The 27,505-nt window shown below is 46.8% G+C and overlaps 1 protein-coding gene across 3 annotated transcripts in view; it reads left to right on the forward strand.

Moving 5' to 3' along the window:
* nrde2 (NRDE-2, necessary for RNA interference, domain containing) overlaps window positions 1-27,505 on the forward strand; it is a 67,997-nt gene that overhangs the window by 28,342 nt on the left and 12,150 nt on the right. For all 3 annotated transcript variants that reach the window (XM_043696953.1, XM_043696952.1, XM_043696954.1), the window contains 5 exons: window positions 3,413-3,818; window positions 4,876-5,009; window positions 18,428-18,551; window positions 21,297-21,469; window positions 26,433-26,819. In XM_043696953.1, coding sequence (XP_043552888.1) covers window positions 3,413-3,818; window positions 4,876-5,009; window positions 18,428-18,551; window positions 21,297-21,469; window positions 26,433-26,819 — 1,224 coding nt within the window. The remainder of the gene's footprint in view (window positions 1-3,412; window positions 3,819-4,875; window positions 5,010-18,427; window positions 18,552-21,296; window positions 21,470-26,432; window positions 26,820-27,505) is intronic.

Below are 27,505 nucleotides of genomic sequence, written 5' to 3' on the forward strand. Positions count from 1 at the left end.
TGGGTGTGCTTGCTTCAAAGTGGGAGGAGTGGGGGGGGCAGGTGTGCTCCCTTCACTGTGAGGGGAGTGCTCCCTTCACAGTTGTTGGGGGGGCAGGGGTGCTCCCTTTTCTGTGGGGGGTGTGTGTGTTGGGGGCAGGGGTGCTCCCTTTTCTGTGGGGGGGGGAGTGAGGGTGCTCCCTTCACGGAGGGGGGCAGGAGTGCTCCCTTCACAGTGAGTGGGGGGGTGCTATATGTCAATCTCAGGGTATGTGACTGTTGCTTAAGGACCAAACAATTCTGTCGTCTCGAAAGCAGATAATGGGGATCTCCGCCTCAGCCAATATGAACAAGGGTTGCTGGATTTGAGCTACATATTTCCTAGCCAGCAGTTGATGGAAATGCCCACTCTCTCAGTGAATCTGCCGCAGCACCTTGCTCAAAGTGTGAGAGAGAGAGAGAGAGAGAGTGACCATAAAATGTAGAAGCAGGAGGAGGCCATTTGGCCCATCCAGTCTGCTCTGCCATTCAGTGCGGTCATGGCTGATCTGATAATCCTCAACTTCACTTTGCTACCATTTCCCCGTAACCTTCATTCCCCCAGTGATTAAAAATCTATCTCCGCCTCCCGTATTGACCTAGCATTGAGTATACTTAATAACCCAGTCTCCACAACAGCCATACTTTCCCTTTCATGCAGCATACTGACTCAACCTGATTATATTGCATATTTCTGAATGCTTTCTAGTACATCCCTTATGAATAAGCCATTGGGAAATATTAGAGGCTATGTCAACTGCCCTGCACTTAATCTCCTTTTTGAATAAGGGTGCTCTAGGCCTCCTAGAATCTTAGGATTCTGTATGATACAGTGGCTCAGTGGATAGCACTGCTGCCTCACAGTGCCAGGGACCCGGGTTCGATTCCAGACTCCGGTATGTGTGGAGTTTGCACGCTCTCCCCACGTCTGTATGGGTTTCGTCAGGGTGCTCTGCTTTCCTCCCACAGTCCAAAGATGTGCAGGCCAGGTGAATTGGCCATGCTAAATTGCCCACAGTGTTAGGTGCATTAGTCAGGGGTAAATACAGGGCAGGGGAATGGGTCTGGGTGGGTTACTCTATGGAGGGTCACTGTGAATTTGTTGGGCCAAAGGGCCTGTTTCCATACTGTAGGGAATCTTAAAAAGAAATAACTACCATCCACGGTCTCTAAAGCCACTGGTTTTTGGCCCCATTAATTTCTTTAGTAATTTTTCTCACGTTATTTTTTTTCCTCGTTTCCCCTTTTACTCCTAGATTACATTGCATTTTTCGATTGCCATCAATGTCTTAAACCATGAAGACGTATTTATTCAACTCATCTGCTATTTCCTGCTGGCCCATTATTAGAGTAATGATGGCCTAGTACAGATCGGATATAGATTGTGGCCCTATCTTTTGCCAACTGAATGGGGTTTATTTGATCCAGTTACTTGAAGGCCACTGCTCTCTGGGACTCTAGCAGCTCCTCTCTGCTAATACAGAAACTTTTGTTTCTTGGTTATGATCTGGTATTGCTCTAGGCCATTGGGATGTTGTTACTAACTTGTTTGTCTCTAGATTCTCTGTGCTAGCTCAGAGAATAAAGAAATATAGGCAAGCTAGACTGATCGCTGTACCAGAGAGCTGGGAGATGTTGGCTCTAAATTTGAGGAAGGTTGTATTGGATTACCAACCAGCATGTGAACTGCAATGGTTCAAGAAGGCAACTCACCCCCATCTTCTCAAGGATAACCAGGGGCAGGTAATAAATGCTGGGCCCAGCCAGCAATGCCACATGCCACAAGTGAATTTTTAAAAATATTAATTTCTAGTGTTAAGTATTGGTGATCAACAAGTCACATGGACGTTGCCATCTTGCATGTTTGGGAGTTGATTTATAACCTTGCTGCAGGACTTGACCAAGTGTGAACATAGGAGGTATAGTTAGTAAGTTTGCAGGGACACCTAGATTGGAGATGTGGATGTGAAGAAGGTTACCTCAGAGTACGACAGGATCTTGATCAGATGGGCCGATGGGCCAATGGGCCAAGGAGTGGCAGATGGAGTTTAATTTAAATAAATGTAAGGTGCTGCATTTTGGAAAGGCAAATCAGGACAGGACTTGTATACTTGATGGTAAGGTCCTGGAGGGGGTTTTGCTGAACAAAGAGACCTTGGAGTGCACGTTCATAGCTCCTTGAAAGTGGAATCGCAAGTAAACAGGCTAGTGACGACGGTGTTTGATATACTTTCCGTTATTGGTCAGAACATAGAGTACAGGAGTTGGGAGGTCATTCTGCAGTTGTACAGGACATTGGTTAGGCTACTTTTGGAATACTGCGTGCAATTCTGGTCTCCCTCCTATCAGAAGGATGTTGTGAAACTTGGAAGAGTTCAGAAAAGATTTACAGGAATGTTGCCAGGGTTAGAGTGTTTGAGCTATTGGGAAAGGTTTAGGCTATTTTCCCTGGAGTGTCAGAGGCTGAGGGGTGACCTTACAGAGGTTTATAAAATCATGACTGGCATAGATAGGGTCAATAGACAAGGTCCTTTCCCTGGGTAGGGGAGTCCAAAATTAGAGGCAGAGGTTTAGGGTGAGAGGGGAAAGATTTGAAAAGGACCTAAGGGGCAACTTTTTCACACAGAGGGTGGTACGTGTATAGAATGAGCTGCCAGAGGAAGTGGTGGAGGCTGGTACAATTACAGCATTTAAAAGCATCTGGTTGGATATATGAATAGGAAGGGTTTAGAGGGTTATGGGCCAAGTGCTGGCAAATGGGACTGGATTGGATTTGGATATCTGGTTGGCATGGACGAGTTGGACCGAAGGGTCTGTTTCTGTACTGTACATCTGAGTGTGAGTGCAGGAAGCAGTGTTTCCTGGTTATATGTCTGTGTGATGATGGCAAGGCCCACATTTATGAGCCCATGTGTAATCCCAGTAGAGAAGCTGCTGATGAATGGTTGACGGGCAACGTTTGCTCAGGCTGTGAGTTTCTGCCGTGCATCTTTTTGTGACTGAACATTCCAGTTCCTCACTTGGAGATCTTTGGGCATATGAACCAGATGTCCCACCTGATAGTGGAATCTGAAGTGAGTGTTTCCTTTTATTTCTACAGCTCTGTCTCACCGATCCAGAATTGTCATCCAATGTGGGTAAAAGGGGTAACTGAATACAAAACTTCAGTCCTCATCCCTCATAATTACCATGTGTTAGAAGGAAAATTTGTATGTAATCTCCTGAGTGTGGCTTTTGTCCATGTTGCATTTTAGTTCCTATTCCAGACCTGCTACTAGTTAGGAATTGACTGATCACATTGCATAACTACATTTGCATCACACTTCCTGGTGAAGTCAAAAGGAGACATGATTTCCCTTGTGAGAGTTGTCTTTAATAAGTCTCCCTTCCTTCAGGATGAATTAATGCAGGACCCAAGTCCGTACATGACCTCTGCAGCTGAGTCTGAGAAACGGAAGAGATCCCGAAGGGCTGTCTGGGAGAAAAAGCTGGCCATTTTGGAACGGGCCATTGAGAGCAATCCCGACAATGTGGAGCTGAAAGTAGCCCGGCTGGAGCTCGGCAAAGAATCTTGGGAACCATCCAATCTGGTCAACGAATGGAAAAAGGTGGTCTTTCTACACCCAAACAACACCACTCTGTGGCAGAGGTACCTGCTGTTCTGCCAGAGCCAGTTCAGCACCTTTTCGACATCCAAGGTCAATGGTATCTATGGCAAGTGCCTGAGTACCCTGGCAGCTGCTCTGGATGGTACCCTACTGTCCCATCCTGCACTGCCTGACACAGAGGAAGCCATGCTTGGTAAGACAGAGTCTGATGTTACTCATGTACTCCTTGTACTCTGGACTAGCCGTACTCATTGGCACTTCTGTTTTCCATTTGCCTAAAGGTCCAGGCGCAGACTATGACACAGTCCCTCACGCCAGGATTTCTGACTGTCTGGAAACCCTGATAGGAAATAGACATCCATGAGCTTCACATATGTATCAGGCTCTGGGGTTGGAGGGTTTGAGCTACAGGGAAAGGCTGAATAAGCTGGGGCTGCTTTCCCTGGACTTCAGAGGCTGAGGGGTGACCTTGTACAAGTTTATAAGATAATGAGGGGGCATGGATAGAATAAACAGACAGTCTTTTTCCAGGGTAGGGGAGTCGAAAGCTCGAGGGCAGAGATTTAAGGTGAGAAGGGAAAGATTTTTAAAAAAAGACCCTGGGGGTAACTTTTTCACACAGAAGGTGGTCCGTATATGGAACGAGCTGCCAGAGGAAGTGGTGGAGGCGGATGCTATTCTAACATTTAAAAGGCATCTGGAAGGGTATATGAATAGAGTGGGTTTAGAGGGATATGGGCCAAGTGCTGGCAAATGGGACTGGATTAATTTAGGATACCTGGTCAGTATGGGCGAGTTGGGCTGAAGGGTCTGATTCTGACCTGTCGCTGCAGCTGCAATAATTTTGTGTTTTGTTGGGGAACACCAGCTTGTATTTGCATCGCACTGTTACTTAATCCAATGTCCCAGGGTGTTGTATTAGTGGGTTAATATAAATAAGGTTAAACAAGAAACAAAGAAGCACAGATACTGTAAATCTGAACAAAACAGGAATTACTAGTGAACATCAGCAGGTCTGACAGCATCTGCAGAGCGAAAGCAGAGCTATCATTTCGGGTCCAGTAACACACTGTTAGAGTTTCCAACCTACCACTCACCATCCTCCTCCCCCTTTGCAAAATGTGCCAAGATCCATTTCTGTGTTTGAGGGGGGGTGGCGGTGTAAATGCAAACTGTTTGGGTTTTTACTCATTTTAACCTCTAACTCATGGTTCTTCTTAAAACAAGTCCTGTTGTGTTCATTCTCACAGCAATTTTCCTGCAGCAGTGTCACTTCTTGCGACAGACTGGCCATTCGGAAAAAGCCATTGCCCTCTTCCAGGCTCTCATTGACTTCACCTTCTTCAAACCTGACAGTGTTGCTGGCCTGATAACCAAGGCACAGGTAAAGGCAGCCTCTTCTCACCTGCTCCATAGATTTACAGACAGTCAACAAGCATTAAATAGCATGGTTAAGATGATCCAATAACCCAGTGGTTAAGCATTGCTCTAGTGTATTGCTCTGCCATCTAGCAATACTGAGTGCTCTCTGGCCTATGCTAAGGAAGGTTAGATGAGGGTTCGTTAGCTGAGATGGCTGGTTTGTGATGCAGAGTGATGCCAACAGCAGAGGATCAATTCCCACACCAGCTGAGGTTACCGTGAGAAAGTTTCTGTCTCAACCTCCCGTCGCCTGAGTTTAACCCTCTGGTTTAACCATCACCCATCATCTCTCTTTTAAATGAGAGAGCAGCCCTGTGGTCTGATGGGACTTTGGTGCTTTCTAATCTCAGTGGGGTTTGTTGCCACCACTCTCCCAGGACTAGGAAGGATAGATCCTGTTCCCAATTGTGGTTTCCCAGTCACGTTTGAAATGTTGAGGGTGTTGCCTAATGGCCAGATCAGCCTTGCTTCTGGCTGACCCCCTCCTGGATCATCCAGCCTCTCCCTGCCAGTTTCCTCTTGTGGATCTGTACCTTCCAAGTGATCATGCTTCCAGCGCGATTGAGCAGGCAAACTAGTGTAAACATTGTTCCTCCATGTGACCGGGCTCACAGAAAAAAGAAATCAAGAACTGTGGATGCTGGAGATCTGAAACAAAAACAAATATTGCTGGAGGAACTCAGCAGGTCTGGTAGCATCTGTGGAGAGAAAGCAGGGTTCACCCTTTGAGTGACCCTTCCTCAGAATTATTCTGTTATTCTGAGCATCAACTGCATTTCCCTCCCCTCAGATGCCCTTTATATTATTCTGAAACGAAAACCGAAATTGCTTAAGGAACTTGGAAAGTCTGGCAGCATCTGTGGAGCGAGAAACGCAGTTAATGCTCAGAGTTAACAGAACAATTCTGAGGAAGGGTCACTGGACTCAAAGGGTGGACTCTGCTTTCTCTCTACAGATGCTGCCAGACCTGCTGAGTTCCTTAAGCGAAGTCTGTTTTTGTTTTGAAAATGTGTTGATGGAAAAGCGCAGCAGGTCAGGCAGCATCCAAGGAGCAGGAGAATCGACGTTTCGGGCATGAGCCCGAAGAAGGGCTCATGCCCGAAACGTCGATTCTCCTGCTCCTTGGATGCTGCCTGACCTGCTGCACTTTTCCAGCAACACATTTTCAGCTCTGATCTCCAGCATCTGCAGTCCTCACTTTCTCCTCTGTTTTTGTTTTGGCATAATATAAAGTTTGGTTGGCTTAGTTAGGGGCTCCATTAAAGCTCTTCGGTCAACTTGCACCTTTATCCCGGAGTATGTCACAGGCCCTCTACGTAGATGTACAGATCTTCACCAGGCCCACCTTCATGTGCCTGTATTTGCTCTGTAAATGCCAGAATATGCGCAACCCCAAACAACACTAATTGTTTGGCACTTGTTAGATAACATAAACATGGCTTTATGTCAGTGTCATGCAATTAAGATCAAACTGCTATTTAAAAAGGTTAATTCTTTTCTTGTCTCATTTATGGTCTGAGGTTTTGTCTGACTTCCTCTGTGGTAAAGTGCTGCGAGATGTTTTAGAATATTGAAGGTGCTCTCTAAATGCACCTTTAAATGAAATTTATACAGAGTATGCTGTGGTTCTGTTCGCCGAGCTGGAAGTTTTTGTTGCAGACGTTTCGTCCCCTGTCTAGGTGACATCCTCAGTGCTTGGGAGCCTCCTGTGAAGCGCTTCTGTGGTGTTTCCTCCGGCATTTATAGTGGCCTGTCCCTGCCTTTTCCGGTTGTCTTCTCACAAACTTTATACAGAGTATGTTCATTTTTGGATCATTCCTGCAGACCAAGCCTTGCCCTAGATTATTCCAGCTTTTATGGATGTGCCTAATTTACCCAAGTGATAGAGGATTGGAAAACTGCCAATGTGACAGCACTGTTCACAAAGGGAGGCAGGCAAAAAGGTGACTGACTATAGCCTGATATTTGGAAAAGTATTATAATCAAGTATTAAGGAAATAATAACAGAACATTTGAAAAATCATAATCTAATCAAGCAGAGTCAACGGGGCTTCATGAAAGGGAAATTGTGTCTGACTAATTAGTGTTTCAAGGAAGTCTCAACCAGAGTGGATAGAGGGGAACCAGTAGACGGATTGTATTTGATCTTCGAGAAGGTGTTTGTCAAAGTACCTCACAGAAGGTTAGGTCACAGGGTTAGAGGCCACTGTGTTGGAGGTGGTATACTGGCATGGATAGAGGATTGGCTAATGGGCAAGGAACAGCGCGTGGGGAGAAGGGACACTGTTTCAGTTAGTGACCTGTGAACAGGGGGGGAGTCCACAGGGATCCGGGCTGGGACTGCAGCTGTTTACAATGTATATTAGTGACTTGGAGGAAGGAAGTGAATGTACTGCATCCACGTTTGCAGACAGCACCAAAATAGGTGCAAGGGCAGGTCACAAGAGGGATACAGTTAGTTTACAGGGAGGTATTGATAGATTAAATAAATGGGACAAAAGTTGGTAGATGGAATATAATGTGGAAAAATGTGAAGTTGACTCATTTTGGAAGGGAGAACAAAATATTACTTAAGTGGAGAAAACCTGCAGAAAGCTGTGACACAAAGGGACATGGGAGCACTTGGGCACAAATCCCAGAAAGCTAGCACACAGTTGCAGTAGGTAATCGGAGTCGAAAACTATCGTGTTGGGAAAGCACAGCAGGTCAGGCAGCATCCAAGGAGCTGGAGAATCAATGTTTTGGGCATAGCTCTTCATCAGGAATGTGGGGAGGGGCAGGGGATGCTTAGAGATAAATAGAGTGGGGGTGGGGCTGGGGGGGGAAGGTAGCTGGGAAGGCTCTCGATGTGGTCCCCTTTATATTAGGGAGAGAGGATGCCAACTCGCAGAACATTTCAGAGAACATCTCTGGGACACGTGCACCAAACAACCCCACCGCTCTGTGGCTGAACACTCCAACTCCCCCTCCCACTCTACCAAGGACATGCAAGTCCTGGGCCTCCACCACCACCAAATTCAAGCCACCTGACATCTGGAGGAAGAACATCCCATCTTCCGCCTTTGGACCCTCCGACCACCAGTTTCCTCCCCTTCCCTCCCCCACCTCACCCCAGTTCCAACCCTCCAACTCAGCACCGCCCTCTTCACCTGTCCTACCTGTCCATCTTGTTTCCCACCTATCCGCTCCTCCCTCCTCTCTGACCTATCACCATCTCCCCGCACCTCCATCCACCTGTCGCCTTCCCAGCTACCTTCCTCCCCGTTCCCCATTTATCTCTCTGCCCCCTTCCCTCCCCACCAACATTCCTGAAGAAGGGCTTATGCCTGCAACGTCGATTCTCTTCCTCGGATGCTGCCTGACCTGCTGTGCCACACCTTTCGACTCTGATCTCCATCATCTGTAGTCCTCACTTTCTCCCTGCAACAGCTAATCAGGAAGGCAAATGGGATGTTGGCCCTTATTTCAAGGCTGTTGGAGAGTAAGAGTAGGGGGTCTTATTGCAATTATGCAACGTGCTGGTGAGACCACCTCTGGTGTACTGAGAGCAGTTTTGGTTTCCTTATTTAAGGAAGGATATTGAATGCAGTGCAGGTGAGGTTCACTAGGATAGTCCCTGATATGGAGGAATTGTCTTCTGAGCAAAGGTTAAACAGTTTGGGACTGTACTCACTGACGCTTAAAAGAATGAGAGATGACGTCATTGAAATACATACAGTTGTTAAGAGGTTTGACAGGTTAAGTGCTGGGAGGATGTTTGCCTCTTGGGAATGTCTAGGACCAGAGGGCATGGTCTCAGAATAAAGAGACACCGATTTTAGACTGAAATGAGGAATTTCTTCTCTTGGAGTGTTGAGCATCTTTGGAAGTCCTTGCCACAGACAGCTGTGTATATTTAAGGCTGAGAGAGAGATTCTTGATCAGTCGGGGATTCGGGGTTACGGGGAAGGACAGGAAAGTGGATATGAGAAATATCAGATCGGTCTTGAACCTAGTGATCGGGGCAATCTAGAGGGGCGGAACAGCCGCCTGAACCTCCCTCTGACATGCTTCCTGCTCTCTCACGTGGATATAAATGATCCCTCATATTACTTTGACAAGTCACAGGGGCAGGTTTTCTGGTTTCTAAGCCAATATTTATCCCCCAGCTTACACCCCCTGAACCGATTGCCTGGTCATTATCCTGTTGATGTTTGTGGGTGTACTCTGTTTGCACTTGGGCTGGTGCATTTCCTCAAGGTCAATGGGGAGCACAGTATAATGTGCTTTGCAACATCCTGATGTGCTTATATAAATGTAATTACTCTGCCTTGAGCAATAGGAAGGAGATCATTAACCCAGTGCTAATTGATTTCTGATCAATATTTTGTAATTCCCTGCAGTCGATGCAGAGTTTACAACTTTGTCCTCAGTCATTTAAACATTTATTCCACCCCCCCCCTCCCCCCCTCCCCACCGGCCACTAGCACAATACAGCTGCAGTTGTCTAACCCTGAAAGGAAACCTTGCAGCACCTCCCAACTGTGCAACCTAACAGCAGATATACAGGAAGGCCATTACCTTGGAAGTTCCCTTCCAAGTCACACACCATCCTTTGAACGAAATTGCTGTTCCCTCTCCTGGAGTTCCTTTCTATCAGCACTGTGGATGTATCGACACCCCATGGACTGGAATGCTGAAAGATGGAGGTTCACTGACCACCTGCTCAAGGACATTCGGATCAGACATCAGCTGCTGGTCTTGCCAGTGAAGCCGACAACCATTGAATACATTTTTAATAAACCTTTCTCTGGCTGAAACCACCAGCAGACACTCGTCACGTCATCTCTCAGACATGAAGAATGGGGTCTGCAGAAACAACACAGAAGGAGGAAGGGAAGAATGTGTGTGTGTGAGCGAGAGAGAGAGAGAGAGAAAGCAGTTTTCCTGTTGATTGGGGCAAATTGATTAGCATATATTTGAGGGACTCTTTGGTTATAGAGTTAAACAGCATAGAAACAGACTCTTTGGTCCAACACCGATCATGTTCCCAAACTAAACCAGTCACACCTGCCTGTGATTGGCCTAAATCCCAATAACCCTTCCTATTCATGTACTTATCCAAATGTTTTTTAAATGTTGTAACTGTACCTGCATCCGCCATTTCCTCTGGCTGTTCATTCCACACACAAACCACGCTGTGTTTTTAGAAAAAGGTTGCTCCTCACGTCCTTTTTAAACATTCTCCTCTCACTTTTTAAAAAAAAATAGCTCCCAAATTTTGAATACTTCGCCCCCCCCCCCAACCACCCAGGGGAAAAGACCCTTACTGTTCACCTCATATATGTCCCTAATGATTTTATAAACCTCCTATAGAGTCATACAGGACAGAAACCCCCTCAACCTCCTACGCACCGGTGGAAAAGAAAGTCCCAGACTATTTTAACAACCCAAACCCTCCTGGTAACGCCCTGGTAAATTTCTTCTGAACCCCTTCCAGTTTAATAATATCCTTCCTATAACAGGGCGAGCAGAACTGAACTCTATTCCAGAAGAGACCTCACCAACATCCTGTACATCCTCAACATGACGTCCCAACTCCGAGACTCAAAAGGCCTGATCAGTGAAGGCAAGCGTGCCAAATGCCTTTTTAACCACTCTCTACCAGTGATGCATATTTCAAAGAATTATGTACCTGAACTCCTCGGGGGGGTGTCTCTGTTCTACAACAGTACCCTGAGCCTTCGCGTTAATGGTTATTGGGACTGTGTTGGCTGGAGATTAACAAGCTGCAGGTTTACAATTGAAGTGGCATCTTTTAAATTGTGACAGCTGAGCATTTAATATTGAGAGCTGATTCTGTAAAGCTACACCAGTAATCTATCATTTCTGGATTAGCACTCCTGGCTATCTGCAGTGCAGTGCCAAATCCATATTAGTATGTACTGTGCGTGGCTGACTAAACCTACATCAGTCGTAAGCAAGTGTTCCGTGGATACCTCTTGAAACCTCAACATAACTAAGAATTAGGAATGTGATACATTTTTTTCACTGCCAGTTTTGATACCAAGTGCTGGGTACAGTGTTGGAGTAGATCCAATGGGCAAGCACAGACCAGGAGCGCCCCCAAGTGGTTTTTAAGGTAACATTCTCTGCAGGATTGAAACCTTTCAGGCCGTGTTGATGGGTGGAGCTGAGTGTGGGCCACACCAGTGACAATCAGTGATTTTTCTTGCCCTGTAGCCCCTGAGCCGGTCACTGCCTGTAAGCACACCCTTCATTAGTGGGACAAACACTGCTCTCGCAGTCCCACCCTCGCACGCTTTCTGACACTGTCTCACGTTCTTACATTCTCTGGCTTAGTTAAAAATCACACAAAATCTGGGTACCTAATGAAGGAGCAGTGCTCCAAAAGCTTGTACTCTCAAATAAATGAGTTGAACTACAACCTGGTGTTGTGTGATTTTTAGCTTTGTCCACCCCAGTCCAACACCAGCACCTCCTCATCATTCTCTGTCTTGCACGCGCTCTTACACTCTGTCACTCTGCCTCTCTCACAGGTTCTCTTTCATCTATTCATACTTCTGTCAGCTTTCCACTAACTCCTGATTGGAGTAATGCTAGCACTGAGGATGATGGATTGTGGTTATTAGACACCAGTTCTCTCTACCCCAGTACCTCGCTACAGGGGTTCCTCGGAGTAGGGCCTGAGGGCCACCCATCCACAACAATTTTAGCAAAGACTTTCCTTCTATCATAAGGTCAGAGGGAGGAATGTCCCTTATTGGTTGCATTGTTCATTCTCACACTCTCAGTTTCTCAGATAGTGAGTCCGTCGACTCTCCTCCTCGGATGCTGCCTGACCTGCTGTGCTTTTCCAGCACCACTCTTTTCGATTCTGACTCTCCGACATCTGCGGTCCTCGCTTTCTCCATGTTCATGCAGAGCATGATTTGGACAACATCCAGACTTTATAAATAACACCCGCATCCCACAAATATTTGGCAGTCTCCATCTCTTGGAAAAGTGTACCTAACCATCCGGCCCATAATACAGTATTCAGAGGCATTGCTATTGCTGCACCCCTCACCTTCAACCTGCTAGGGGGCAGTGCCCAGCCACTTGGTGGTTTCTCACACACAGCAATCGCCATGCTATCCCTCACATGGGCTAGTCACCCTACTAGCCACACCTCTCATAATCAGGTTGCCCCTCAGCCTCTGATACTCGAGCGAAAGCAATTTAAATATATTAAGGAGAGCACCCCTGCTCTACGAAATACAGGCTTGGGATCTCTTGCATCCTGCCAACTGGGCTTTGGATGAATATCTTTTAGGGGATCTTCTGTTTACATTTGGGATCTATATCCAGCACAGAACCGCCCAGGAGAGCCCACTGTGACCTGTTCTCTGTGCTGAGAGCTTAGTCTTACCCGTGGCCTTGCTGCTGTGCTGCAGTATGACAGTGCGACGCAGACAGTTTAATTGCTGCTGGTTAATAGCATTGATTTCCAGGGGTTAAGGATGAGCCAGCAATGCATGTTCCCAGTAGATTCTCCCAGCCGCACTTGGTGACAGGATTACAAATTGCAGGCTCTTGAGAAAATATCAAGCAGGATTAGATGTCAGCTTTTGCTGTCAGCACAAGGTGACATATCACTTCTCCACGTGAACAGTACAGATTGCTCTTTATTTTCTGTCTGGGCTTGATGAAGAAAACTCAACATCGTAAATGAGAGGAGTAGGAATAGGCCATTCAGCCCCTCAAGATCAGAGTGGTGCTGGAAAAGCACAGCAGGGCAGGCAGCATTCAAGGAGCAGGAAAATCGACGTTTTGGGCGAGAGCCCTTCAAGCCCCTCAAACCTGCCCTGCCCTACTCCAAGATCATGGCTGATCTGCCCCAGGCCTCAACTCCTCTCTTGTGCCTCCACCTGTTCTCTCTGGGAGAGAGAATTGCAGGCATTCAGTACCCTCTGGGAGAGGAGCAATCCCTCTGGGTAACCACTTAAACTGCAGGGTGTTGTAGGCTATGGGGCAAGTGCAGGTACATGGTACAAGTATAGTTTGGTGTTGGTGGGTTGAAGGGCCTGTTTCTGTGTTCCATGACTCAAAGCAGTTCCTTTGCAGTTCATATTTAAATTGGTGTTCTCATATTCTGTAATTACGCCTCCTGGTTTGAGGCGTCCCCATAATGGAAACATCATCTTAACGTCTACCCTGACAAATCCATCATGCTCTGCAGACAGAAAGAACGTGTGCATGCGCCACGTCAACTCTGCAAAACCAGAGGCAGCCATTTGCTGGATTATTTCAGGGCAATGTCCCGATCAGTCACAGGTACCCTTCCATGGCTTAAAACTTCATCTCAACATCCACACAGCCCATCTCCGAGATCGTGAGGGTTTGATGTTTTCCGTTATTATCGTTTTACACTTCATGTCTGCATAACACAGAGATGCTTGTCACTCCGATTAACGAGTTATTAATGTAATGAATTTCTCATTCCTAGTCCATTGGCATCTTCCTGATTACGTTGGGATCATTGGAAGACAGCCGATTGGATATTAGATTCACCAATGGGAGGAGAGGATCCTTTGGGGTGTGGCCCCTCTAATTCCACTGCAAGAAGCGTGGATCCTGTAAATCAGAAACTTGCAGGAAAAGCTCAGCAGGTCAGGCAGTATCTGTGGAGAGAAATCAGAGTTAATGTAACAGGACAACCCTTCCTCAAACCTGCTGAACTTTTCCAGCAATTTCTGTTTTTGTTCCCTTTGATTCCACATTCAGCAAGTCAGTCTTTTGTGTCATTGGCATAAGTTAGCAAACAGGAGGGAGACCCTGGTTCATATTTATAACACCACATATGACTCGAAGAAATTCCTTTGCAGCTCAGTTTTAAGAGTGTTCCCCTATGTTGTAACTGTGTCTCCGTGTTTGCAATGCCCCACTGGTTATAACTCCATGATTTTCTAACACTTTGACCAGCCCTGCCTCTGTCCTGGCTGAATTGGCCCGGTGTAGCACTGAAAATGTGTTGCTGGAAAAACGCAGCAGGTCAGGCAGCATCCAAGGAACAGGAGAATCGACGTTTCGGGCATAAGCCTGACCTGCTGCGCTTTTCCAGCAACACATTTTCAGCTCTGATCTCCAGCATCTGCAGCCCTCACTTTCTCCCGGTGTAGCACTGACCCAGTGCCCTGTTACACGACTCATTCTCTCATGGGCAGATCTTGTGTGTTAATTTCTCAGTGTTAGCTTTAATTAATTCTGGCTGTTGTCTCAAGTGTCAGCCTCGGCTCAGTGTCACTGCTGAATCCAAGTGTCATGGGTTTAAATCCTTAGACTGTGACTTGAACACACAAATTCAGACTGACACCAAGGGAGTGAATGTAAGACGTCCCATTGCGCTATTTCAAACAAAAGCTGGAAAGTTCTCCTTGTTTTCTTGGGAAATATTTGTCTTTTACCTACCATCACCGAATTACCTCATCGTTGTTTGTGAAAGCTCGCTATATGTGGATTACCTTCAATGTTTCCTCCATTGAAGTATTGTGCTGGAGGGTGCTATATAAATGCAAGTTTTTACTCTTTCACTGATAGTAACCCAACCCTGGAGGAGGCACTTAATGAACTGCAGTGATTCTATATTCGTGGGGACATAAATTGTTTTGTGATTAAAAGCAAAATGCCACAGAAATCTGAAACAAACAAAATGCTGGAGAAACTCAGCGGGACTGGCAACATCCGGGGAGACAGAAAACAGTTAACGTTTTAAGTCCAATGTAACTCCTCTTCAGAAATTGCTTGTCAGTTTGAATCTTCAAGCATGTCCCTGTGCTCAGCCAGATAAACAACCTGTTGTGTTACTGTCAGTTTGTCAACATTCTGATGTGCTGTTTGAGCAGTGAGCCAGAGATTAAATATTGAAATAATATTAGCAAGGCTGCTTTAATTGCTTTGTCTGTAAGGCCCAGCACCATTAATATAGTTCAGATTGCGGATAGCCTATGCGGTTAATATTCACCACACTCTCAGTAAGATGATACCATAATTAGTTTTGGAAGATTGATGCATTTTCTTATTCCTTTTTTGTTCGGTGGCCTCTTTCCCATGTTCTCCACACCTAATGGAAATGACGTTCGATTTGACAGCAGATGGGATTGTGAGAGCAGAAAATAGATCACAGTGACATTACCAGAAACCGTTTGTAATCCACACGTCAGGGCTGCTTGATTGATCCAATTCATTTCTTTAGAATTGTGTCTTGGCTTTAAAGTCATCAGTCTCTCCTTCTGCAGGCTGTTTGCGAAGTCAGACTCTGCGCCATTTGACTCGAGGGTCTGAGTGGAGTGGAAGTGAGGTTCAGGGGGAACCTGCTGGGGTCTCTCTGAGGGCATGTTTATACACCACTGATGAAACCTTTTAACCACACACCAGGGGTGTTTTTAAAAAAAAATAAATTCATGTGTCAGCGAGCAAAGTCTTTTGTGCTCAGGAGTAGCTTTACAGCGAGATCATCACCGTTGTCAAATAAAGTAATCTATTTTTATCTCCTCCCTTCCCCACTGTGCCATTGGACTTTTGCTGTTTCTTCTCCCTCCTGTTTTTTCATTTTTGCATACTTCAGAATAAAGAGTAACAACTCCAGACTGAGGAAATATTGACGCTAACAACTCATGTGTCTCAAGACAGAATCTGAACAGTTCCCAAGAAAGCTATAAAACTAGATTGAGTGCAAGAGACTGTAGTTACTGCCGAGTGAATCTTTATGAGACTCAGGTTTGCACAGGGATCTCTGAGCAGAGGTTAGAGTAAGCAATTGCCTTTGGTTCTTTTACTGCCGATAAAGTAATATTTTTGAGCTGAATCAGCTGTAAAGTTCAGTAAAACATGGAGGGTGATCAGTTTTCAAATCAATCTCAACAGATGCAGCCCAGCCTGAATGGAATTGTTTCTCTTTTCCTCACGGTTGTGTTGTTTGTGTGCCAGGAGCTTTGGATGGGGGATTTCAGAAGGCATCCAAAACTACATCGCCCACAAAGCCTTCAAGGTTCTACACTCACCACAATCGCCATTCTTCAATCTTTTCCACTCAGTTGTGACCATAAATGTTCTCTCAGGAAGGATGTGCTGGATTTAGAGATGGTCCAGAGGACGTTCACAAGGACAATCCCGGTGATAAGAGCATAAGAACTAGGAGCAGGAGTAGGCCGCCTGGCCCTTTGAGCCTGCTCCACCATTCAATAAGGTCATTGCTGATCTTTCCATGGACTCAGCTTCACTTACCCGCCCTCTCACCGTATCCCTTAATTCCTTTATTGTTCAAAAATCTATCTATCTTTGCTTTAACGAGGTAGCCTCAACTGCGTCACTGGGCAGGGAATTCCACAGATTTACAATCGTTTGGGGGAAGAAGTTCCTCCTCAACTCAGTCCTGAATCTGCTCCCCCTAATTTAGAGGCCACGCTCTCTAGTTCTAGTTTCACCCTTCCTGCTCCTAACTTATCTATTCCCTTCACGATTTTATGTTTTTGTAAGATTCCTCCCCCCCTCATTCTTCTACAATCCCAGTCTACTCAGTCTCTCCTCATGAGTCAACCCCCTCAACTCTGGAATCAACCCAGTGAGCCTCCTCTGCACCCCCTGTAGTGCCAGTCCATCCTTTCTCAAGTAAGGAGACCAAACCTGCATGCAGTACTCCAGGTGGGGCCTCACCAGCACCCTGTACAGCTTTAATGTAACCTCCTGGATAAAAGCAAATTACTGCGGATGCTGGAATCTGAAACCAAAAGAGAAAATGCTGGAAAATCTCAGCAGGTCTGTCAGCATCTGTTAGACTTGAAATGTCAGCTCTTTTCTCTCCTTACAGATGCTGCCATACCTGCTGAGATTTTCCAGCATTTTCTCTTTTGGTTTCGATGTAACCTCCTTGTTTTTAAACTCCATCCCTCTAACAATGAAGGACAATGTTCCATTTGCCTTCTTAATTACCTGCAAACCAACTTTTTGTGATTCATGCACAAGGTCACCCAGGTCCCTCTGCACAACAGAATGCTCCAATTTCTCACCATTTAAATAATAATCCATTTTGTTAGTATTCTCCCCAAAATGGATGACCTCACATTTACCAACATTGTACTCCATCTGCCAGGATTTGCCCACTCACTTAATCTATCTACATCCCTCTGCAGACTTTGTGTCGTCTGCACACTTTACTCCACCACTCATCTTAGTGTCATCTGCAAACCATGACACAGTACACTTGGTCCTCAACTTTAAATCATCTATGTCCATTGTAAACAGTGAAAAAGGGCTTGTCATATGAGGAGTGGTTGGGGATTGTGTGTCTGTACTTAATGGAGTTTAGAAGAATGAGGGGGATTTTGACTGAAACTTAGACAATGCTGAGAGGCCGGGATAGAGTGGATGTGGGGAAGATGTTTCCACTAGTAGGAGAGACGAGGAACCAAGACAAAGCCTCAACAAAGAGGTAACCCTTTAGCACGAAGATGAGGAGGAATTCCTTCAGCCAGAGAGTGGTGAATCTGTGGGATTCATTGCCACAGAAGGCTGTGGAGACCAAATCATTGACTGTATTTAAGACAGAGGTAGGTTCTTGATTAGTAAGGGGATTGAGGGTTACAGGGAGAACTCGGGAATGGGGTTGAGAAATGTATCAGCAACGATCAAAAGGTGGAGTGGACTTAATGGACTGATTGGGTAGGTAAAAACAATGACTGCAGATGCTGGAAACCAGATTCTGGATCAGTGGTGCTGGAAGGAACTCGGGAATGGGGTTGAGAAATGTATCAGCAACGATCAAAAGGTGGAGTGGACTTAATGGACTGATTGACCTAATTCTGCTCCTATAATCTCTGGTCTTGTGTTTCTCTTACCCATACGTTTCTTGCAAACTCCTGAACCTACCTTTGCCCTGCACATGAAGCAGGTTATGCCCCTATTTGGGTTTAGTGGAAAATAATCCCAGTTTCGGGATGTGTTATCACAGGATTTTGTCATTGTTGTCCTGCTTTAATCGGACTGTTGCTCCTTTTTCTTTCCCGTTGCTCCCTGAATGTACAGAATCATTCTGAAGGTTGGCATTCTCTGATGTGGCAGTGCAGCTAGGATTACTGGCAAAGTGGGTGAAATATCTGTCGCCATCTCATTGTGGGTGATGAGTGATCCGGCTGGTATATCCAGAGACTTGGCCACCAACTTAACTGAGCTCCACTATCTCAGAACGCAGATCCCAGAACCAAAGCCAGTACAAACCTGGTCCATGTGTGGTCAAGACTGCACTGCTCCCTTATCTTTTAGCCCTTCAGAGAGATTTTGGTTACACTTCAGAAGCTTCTGAATTTATCAATAACCAGGGGGTTTTGTGTGCTTCCTGTGAAGGTGGAGTTCTTTGAACCGTTCTGGGACAGTGATGAGCCCCGGTTTGGAGAAGGAGGGGCAAGAGGTTGGAGAGTTTGGATGCGACAGCAAGAAAGGGGCGGCTGGGTTGTCCTGAATGAGAAAGGTGAGTCTCTTCTGATCCCTCTGTGTTCCAGTTAAAACTGGAGCTTACATTTCACATTGCTGGATACTGCGCTGCTGGATGTGGTACTGCTGTCTGTTTGGTCTTTGACATTGAACTAAGTGAAGTTTTCATAGAACTCACAAACTCAGCAACTTGTGCAGTAGAGTTCAGTTTTAATAATGTCCTGAACACGGTGGCTGAGTGGTTAGCACTGCTGCCTCGCAGCGCCAGGGACCTGGGTTCGATTCCAGCCTCAGGCGACTGTCTGTGTGGAGTTTGCACATTCTCCCCGTGTCTGCGTGGGTTTCCTCCGGGTGCTCCGGTTTCCTCCCACAATCCAAAGATGTACAGGTTAGGTGAATTGGCCATGCTAAGTTGCCCATCGTGTTTAGGGATATGTAGATTAGGTGTATTAGTCTGGGTTAATATAGGATAATTGGGTAGGGGAGTGGAACTGGGTGGGTTACACTTCGGAGGGTCGGTTTGGACTTGTTGGGCCGAATGACCTGCATCCACACGGTAAGGGTTCTATGATGATGATACACCCAAAAAATGGTGTTGCCATGAGATCCCCTCAAGACCCAGCTGGAACTCGCACCTTTGTTAACCCTGGGAAGGGAGACATCAGTAGAATTACCACCAAGCTCCTAGCCCTCGTTTCCAATTGTTTTAAATGCATCAAAACATTTCTTACAACACCTTAATAAACTCAACACCAGTATCCTGGCAGGGAGCTTTGCAAGTGCCACTCAGGAGGGTTTTAACCAGGCTGTCAGGGGATGGGAACCAGAGCAGTAGGTCAGCATGTGAAATAACTGAAGAGCAGTTCGAGACTGAAGCCAGAAAGGCTAGGAGGAAAAACCGACAGGGAGAGGTTACTGAACACAGCCAGGACTGGCGGTCTGAGGTGTGTTCGTTTTAATATGAGGACCGTGATAGGTAAGGCAGCTAAACTCAGAGTTTGGATTAATATACAGAGAAACCTCAATTATCCGAATGACACGGATGGCGAGTATTTGGTTCGGATATTCGGACACTCAAATGCCGGATAACACAATTTAGATTAGATTAGATTAGATTTCCTACATTATGGAAACATGCCCAACAAGTCCACACCTACCCTCCGAAGAGTAACCCACCCAGACTCATTCCCCTACCCTACATTTACCCCTAACTAATGCACCGAGCACTCTGGGCAATTTAGCATGGCCATAGCCAGAGGAAACCCACGCAGACACGGGGAGAATTTGCAGACTCCACACAGACAGTCGCCTGAGGTGGGAATCGAACTCAGGTCCACGGTGCTGCAAGGCAACAGAACTGACCACTGAGCCAAGCATCAGGACCTTGTGATCTTGCTGGATAATCCAAAATTCCTCTGTATATACAGTGATGTTGTAGCGATTACAGAGACTTGATTGAAAGAGAGGCAAGAGTGGCAGCTTAATGCTTCAGGAATTAGATGTTTCAGGTGAGATAAAGAGACGGGGGGAGTTATATTACCGATAATCGCAGAATCTCAGAATATCGCAGCTGTACTGAGTGAGGTCAGGAGCTGAGGTACTCACCTCTGACCTGTTCCTGGAGCCCATGAATTTACACAGCTTCTCCAGTTCAGTTCCTGGGGGTTGCTGGTAGGTGAGTCAGCCTTGATAATGCTGTTAAATATTGAGCGGCAATGGTTGGATTCTCATGTTTTGAGATGGACATTGCCTGGCTCTTGTGTGTCAGAATTGTTATTTGCCATTTGTCAGACTAAATCTAATTGGTGTCCGGGTACAAACTGGTTCAGTTGCTGAGGGGCTGTGAGTGGTAGTTATACTCTAATCATTCAAGAAGTGTCAGTTCAGGCCCCTTATGGAGGGATGGGAGTTGAATCAGTTAATGCTAATCCAAAAATGTCGCCGAAGGTCTTGGGGCAAATCCCAAAAGCATACTGAGACATTCCACGCTGATACAGCACACTCTTTAATTGCTCCGCATGACGAGGGAATGTCAGGGTGTGACATTGGAAATGCTAGGGGCTGCTGGCTCAGCAGGATGCCACTATTTGTCCAGGATTTCCCAGGATGGGATAGGCCCTTGACTCTCTCGTACTGGCTCTTTAAGAGGAACTATCCAATTAGTCCCATGCCCCAGTTTCTTCCCCATAGCCCTAAAATTATCTCCTTTTCAAGATTTGTTCAGTTTATTTCCAGATTATTACCGAACTGCTTCACCTTGAGCAGAACATGGAGCTGCATTTCAAATGTTTTCTCTCTATCTCTTTTTGGTTCTTTTGCCAGTTACCTTGAATGTCTGCCCTCTGCTCCCCAACCCTTCACTGTATGCATGCTGCAGAGATACTGCTGTTCCAAAAGCCTGGAAAGGCAGTGCCTGACGGAGACCAGCTGCAGCTTCTCCTGTTTCTTCCTGTAGCTAAAGACGTACAGCCTTGGAGCCATTGCAGTAAATCTCCTGTACACCTTGCCAAGGCTTTGACAACCTTCCTAACCCTTTGAAGCACAGAATTAAACAGAATACTCCAGCTGGGACCTAACAGTTTTGAATGACTTCCTTTTTGAGCCTGATTTGGAAAGCGCAGGCTGCTGTCAGCCTTTCTGACCTTCTGTAACAGACGATCATCCCCAAGGGTGTCTGAGCACTGACCTACCCCCGATATTCATCCTGAGCACCACTCCTTCCAGGTCTCCCCGTTCCTGCCTGCCACTCACCTTTACATTTGTACCTTTTGAATTTGAATAGGCGACGATGAGGATGAGGAGGAAGATGGGGAGGAGGTCACGGACAAGACACTGCCCAAGTGGCAGCTTTGGTTACATGTGGAGAGCAGCCGTGACTCCAAGCACTGTTTGCCATGGCGAGCTGATAAGGCGAAGGGTCAGACTGAAGAAGACTGTGAGGATCCTGACAGACAGGTGAGCTAAGTATTGGCCCCCACCCCCCTCGAACGCTAATCATTGGATGAGGAAGGTAAGCCATTTGATCCACTGAGTTTGTGCAATTCGTCCTTTGGTGCTCATGTCTTGGAGAGAGAGCTGCTGATAGTTCCCAGAAGGCAATGCTTTGACGTTTCTTCCCATTTGAAAATTCCTCCCCCAGTCTCATCCACATCTGTTCCTATTTCCTCATCTTCCACCCCCCCCCACCCCCCCCCGCAGAAATATCAACCCATCCCAAACCATGCTGCCTGGATCTGTTCTCGCACCAAGTCCCGTTCACTCACCACCATTGGACTTTCTGTCCTGGACTGGCTCCCAGTCTGGCAGCGGCCAGGGTTTTAAATCTCTTTACAAATCTGCCAGGGCCGAGGGGCCCCTCTGCATCTTTGATCTTAGTCATTAGATTCCAGATTGAAAGACCAGAATGTACAAAGCTATGGGCCAGGTTCTGGGAAATGGGACTGGAATAGATGGATGTTTGATGACCAGCACAGATTCATTAGGTAGAAGGATCATCCTCCATGCTGTAGGAACTGGCTGTAATCTCCTTCAGCCCCAGAATCTGCTGAAATGTCTATTCCCATCCAATTCCCTTCCCTTTGCACATAGCTCTGATGTTAGTGTAACCCACTGCTGTTGGCCAAGCCTTCAGTTACTGGTGTTCTCTGTCTCCTCCTTAAAAACCTACCTCTTTGACCTAGCAGTTGGTCACTGACTCTAATGTCTCATTCTGAAATCCAGTGGAGCCTCCCAAAACTGGTGGGCATAAGTTTAAGGTGGAGAGGGGGCGGGGGGAAGATTTGAAAGGAACCCGAGGGACAATGTTTCACGCAGAGGGTGGTACGTGTATGGAATGAGCTGCCAGAGGAACTGGTGGAGGCTGGTACAATTACAGCATTTAAAAGGATGGGTACGTGGACAGGAAAGGTTTAGAGGGATGTGGGCCAAACACAGGCAAATGGGATGAGTTCAGTTTGCGATACCTGGTTGGCATGGATGGGTTGGACTGAAGAGTCTGTTTCTGTGCTGTATGACTATGATACTGATAACCTCCTCAGTTTGGGTTCCACCAGGGCAGGTCCGCTCCTGACCTCACTACAGCCTTGGTTCAAACATGGACAACAGAGCATGAAATCCAGGGTGGGCGGAGAGAGACAGCCCTGGAATTTAATGCCGCATTTGTCCAAGTGTGGTTTAAAGGAACCCATTTGTCTTTAGAAATATAAAAGGTAAGAGCGAGGCAAGAGTTGGGTGTTCACCTGCTGGAAGATGATGCTGGAGGAGTAGTAAGGGGGAATAAAGAAATAGTGGAGGAACTTACCAGAGAGAGCCAGGGGCAGGGTTACGTATCATAACCATTACAAAGGAGACAGCGCTGAGGGAGCTGAAAGGTCTGAGGGTGAATAAATCACCCAGACCACCTGGATTATACCCCAGAGTTCTGAAGGAGATAGCTGAGGAGATTGTAGAGACTTTGGTGATGATCGTTCAGGAGTCACTGGATTCAAGAAGGGTCCCAGAGGACTGGAAGATGGCTAATGTCACACCCTGTTTATAAAGGGAGGGAGGTGGAGGATGAGAAACTACAGGCTGGTTAGCCTGATCTTGGTCATTGGTAAGATTTTAAAGTCTGTTATGAAGGATGAGATTGTGGTGTGCATGGTAAAATAGGGCTGAGTCATCATGGTTTCGTCAAGGGAAGGTCATGCCTGACAAGTCTGTTAGAATTCATTGAGGAGGTAATGAACAAGTTAGACAAAGGAGAGCCAGTGGACTTGATTTATGTGAATTTCCAGAAGACCTTTGACACATTGTTGTACGAGAGGCTACTAAATCCGGTAAAAGCCCATGGTGTTCGAGGCAAGGTGCTGGCATGGAGAGAGGATTGGCTGATTGGCAGAGAGTAGAGATGAAAGGGCCTTTCTCAGCTGGTGGAGTTCCACAGGGGTCAGTGTTGGGACCACAGCTATTCACATTATATATTAAAGATCTGGGTGAAGGAACTGAGGGCGTTGTTGCTAAGCTTACAGATGATACAAAGATAGGTGATGGGGCAGATAGTGAGGTGGCTGCGGAAGGACTTGGACAGGTGAGGAGAGTGGCTAAAGAAGCAGCAGATAGAATACATTATGGGGAAGTGTGAGGTCGTGCACTTGGATAGGAAGAATAGAGACGTCAATCATTGATTTGTGGTTAAAAGTCTGTCTGGTTTCCTTGTGTTTGTTAGGGAAGGAAACAGTTGTATTTACCTGGTCTGGCCTATAGTAGACCCATAGCAATGTGGCTGATTCCAACTGCTCTCTGGCCTCAGCAACCATCAGTGTGCAAGGGCAACTCGGGAGGGGTGGCAATGAATACTGGCCTCGCCACAAATTCCCATGGAGATTTTTCTTTTAGATGGGTCGTGGAATCCCCGAATTGGACATGGATTCAAGGAGAGTTCCCTGACCATTGTTGCAATTATAGAAAAGCAGGAACTTGTAATGTGAGCCCTCCCCCCCCCCCCCCCATCCCCTCCTTTTGAGAGGACTATGACACTATTTAAAATGTATTCAAAGCATTCGCTTGGAAGGTTATCCAGCAGTCGGGGTGGTCCAGCAGTAAAGCATCATCCGTTTCCAATCCTTGGCGGGAACATAGGTAAAAGACACACTTTTTCTCTAACATGTCGAGATGCATCCACTGAGTTTCGTATCAAGGAACCTTTCAGGATAAAATGAGCACATTAAGTCTCGCACCCAACCAATGCGCCACATCCTTGCCTTCACTGGCGGGATATTTTCCCAGGTGACATCCTCTGTCGTTTGTAATGTGTTACTTAATGGCTATTTGAATGTATTTCAATTTGAGAAGTAGTTTTGTGTCATCCTGGAACTATGACTCTGTTCTCGCAGTTTGAGAGTGTCCCCATTTCATCCTGTCAGCGTGTCTCTGACCTGCCCCGCAGACTGCCGTTGAAAATCAGCGAGAGGGCAATCGATAGAGAACACCGAGGAGGCCATTCTGCCCCTCGAGCTATTTCCGCCATCCTCTCTTAACATGTTTGTCGTCTTGTCCATTTGCTCGCCTTTGTTCCATAACCGATTGATGTCATTACCTAACAAAAGTCTATCGATCCTTACGTCAGAAATTGCAGCTGAGCCCAGCAGGTTTTTGGTGAAGAACATTCTAGATCTGCTCTGTGCTTTGTGTGGTGCTTTAATGTTACTGTCTCCTATTCCCATCGAACGCTCTGAATTAATACAGTGCTTCATTTGCACAATAAATTGAACGTGTGGCTCCATCTACTGGCCACATACTGAACCTGCTTCGGGGTATGGTCGTGCAGTGGTTATGATTAAATTAGATTCCCTAGTGTGGAAACAGGTCCTTCGGCCCAACACGTCTACACCGACCCTCCAAAGAGTAACCCATTTCCCTCTGACTAATGCACCTAACACTATATGGGCAATTTAGTATGACCAGTTCACCTCACCTGGCTACATTACTGGACTAATAAGCCAGTCCCATACTGAGTCAGGTTAAGAATCTGGACTTGTTGATCTTAAAAGGTGACCCTGAGCCATCAGATTGGACGTGAAAGCCCACCCAGACCACTAATCTCTCTTAGGGAAAGAAACCTGCTGTCCTTGCCCTACCTAGCCCACAGTCACACACCGGAAGGCTGAACCAAGTCTAACCGGTGGATCGAAAAGAGATGAAAGGCTCACCATGACCTTCGGGTGTCTCTGGGTTGGGTGGTAATTCCTGACCTGTCTAAAAGGAGCCATGCTCCCCAAAAACACTGTTGCCGGTTTACTAAACAGGTGAGGAATTTCATCCAGTCAGTTTTCACCTATTTTTACATGACAGACATTAGCCACAAAACGTTGAAATGAGACACAGGAACTGACTGGACAATATGTCCAGGTGACCTGCTTTTAGAGGCCAGTGACTTGCACCATCTCGGCACCTTCCAAACTGCTTCCTGCCCAATAACTAACTTCAGAGGTGACATCAGTGTTGTAGTACAGGAAACCCAGCAGCCACACTTTCACAGCAACTGTCTCCCATGATGACAAGGTAATGACTGGAGGTTTGCTGAAGGAATAGGCCAGGGCCCCAGGGAGAATTCCTCTCTTTGTTTTGAGTAATGTCATGTGAGCTTTAAAAATCCAACAACTTTAGCTTTATCTTTGATACAAAAGATGACACTGTTGACAGTGCAGCACTTCCTCAGTACCACACTGGAGTGACAGCCAGCATCATGTGCTTGAGTCACTGGATAGGACCGGGACAGTGTGGTGGCTCAGTGGTTAGCACTGCTGCCTCACAGCGCCAGGGACCTGGGTTCGATTCCACCCTCAGGCGACTGTGCACACTCCACACAGACATTCTCCAGATGCTCTGTTTTCCCCCCACAATCCAAAGACATGCAGGTTAGTTGGATGGGCGATGGGAAATGCAGGATTACAGGGAATAAAGTTGGGGAGGATGGCTCTGGGTGGGATGCTGTTTGGAAGGTCGGTGCAGACTCGATGGGCTGAATAGCCTGCTTTCTGCACTGTCGGGATTCTACAGTTCTGTGTTACAGAAGAGGGAGGGAGTGAGGTTTATGTACTTGCTCTTCGCAGGCTGCATTTCTGTAGCCATCTGCCCAGGAATGTTTGGAGTGGCTGTTACTGTGCTGAGGCCGCCTGAGCCCACCGTTACAGGTTCTGATTGCAAACCAGTCAGCAGCCTTTATGTCTGGGCAAAGCTGCTGGGAGCACACCCAGGCAGGGCCACTCTGTCGAGAATTCTGCCTCACTGCCCATCGTACATACATATGTGTTTCAGGAACTGCTTTTTAAAACTACAAATGTTTCCCACAGTTTCCTGGGTTTAAAGCAGTATCTTTTCCCATTTAAAGTCCACAGGATTTTATTTTATTCTCTTTTTTTTAAAAAAATCAATACAGGTGCTGTTTGATGACATTGGTTCTTCAATGTTCAAAGTATCCAGCCCAGAACTGAGGTTCCAGCTCATGTCATCGTTTTTCCAGTTGCTGGGAATTCCAACAGGATTCAGCCTGCCTCCGTGCTGCCTGAATGTGGTGCTGGATGATCCTGGAGTGTTTGACTGTGGCTCAGCTGATGAGAGACCTCTGTCTTGCTGTCCCCCTCCAGCTGCTGGGGTCAGCACCATCGGCTTCATGCCAGCAATGCCTAATGCCAGGCAGCCAGTCAGCCACTGCCCAGAAGGGGAGGACTTCATACAAACCGCGTTTCACCAGGCGTTGCCCCTGTTCACTGGGAAGGAGCGGTCAGAGCTCGCCCTGTACTGGCTGCAGTATGAAAAATCAAAGGTAAGAATGCTGGGTGGGCTGGAGATTACACACCACATGCAGCGCAGGAACAGTGGCAGCATTCAGTCTCCATCTCTCGCCCTCTCTGTGTCTCTCGCCCTCTCGGTGTCTCTCGCCCTCTCGGTGTCTCTCGCCCTCTCGGTGTCTCTCCGCCTCTCGGTGTCTCTCGCCCTCTCGGTGTCTCTCGCCCTCTCGGTGTCTCTCGCCCTCTCGGTGTCTCTCGCCCTCTCGGTGTCTCTCGCCCTCTCGGTGTCTCTCGCCCTCTCGGTGTCTCCTCTTTCTATCTTTCTCTTTCTCTCTCTCTCTCACTCTCTCACTCTCTCTCTGCCCCTCTCTTTCTTTCTTTCTGTTTGACTCTTTTTTTTCTCTCACTCTCTCTTTCTCTCAGTTTCTTTCTCTTGTTCTCACTTTCATGCTCACTCTTGCTCATGCTCGCACTCGCGTGCGCTCTCTTGCTTGCACTATCTTGTCATTGTGTGCGCCATCATTCTTGCTCTCTCGTACTCTCGCCCTCCCTCTGTTTCCTCCATTCCCTCTCCAACTCCTCTGTGCCTTGTGCTCCCCATCCCCACTCTGCCCATGTCTCCCCAAGCCTGGCTGCATGGACGAATTACAGGAAGGAGCTGTGTTGCCCACGTACGAGTCAGTGTTTGTGTTTTTGAGGAGAGAATGAGGGCACGGTGTTA

This window comes from Chiloscyllium plagiosum, chromosome 10 (genome assembly GCF_004010195.1).
Source record: "Chiloscyllium plagiosum isolate BGI_BamShark_2017 chromosome 10, ASM401019v2, whole genome shotgun sequence".
Classification (NCBI taxonomy): Eukaryota; Metazoa; Chordata; class Chondrichthyes; order Orectolobiformes; family Hemiscylliidae; genus Chiloscyllium; species Chiloscyllium plagiosum.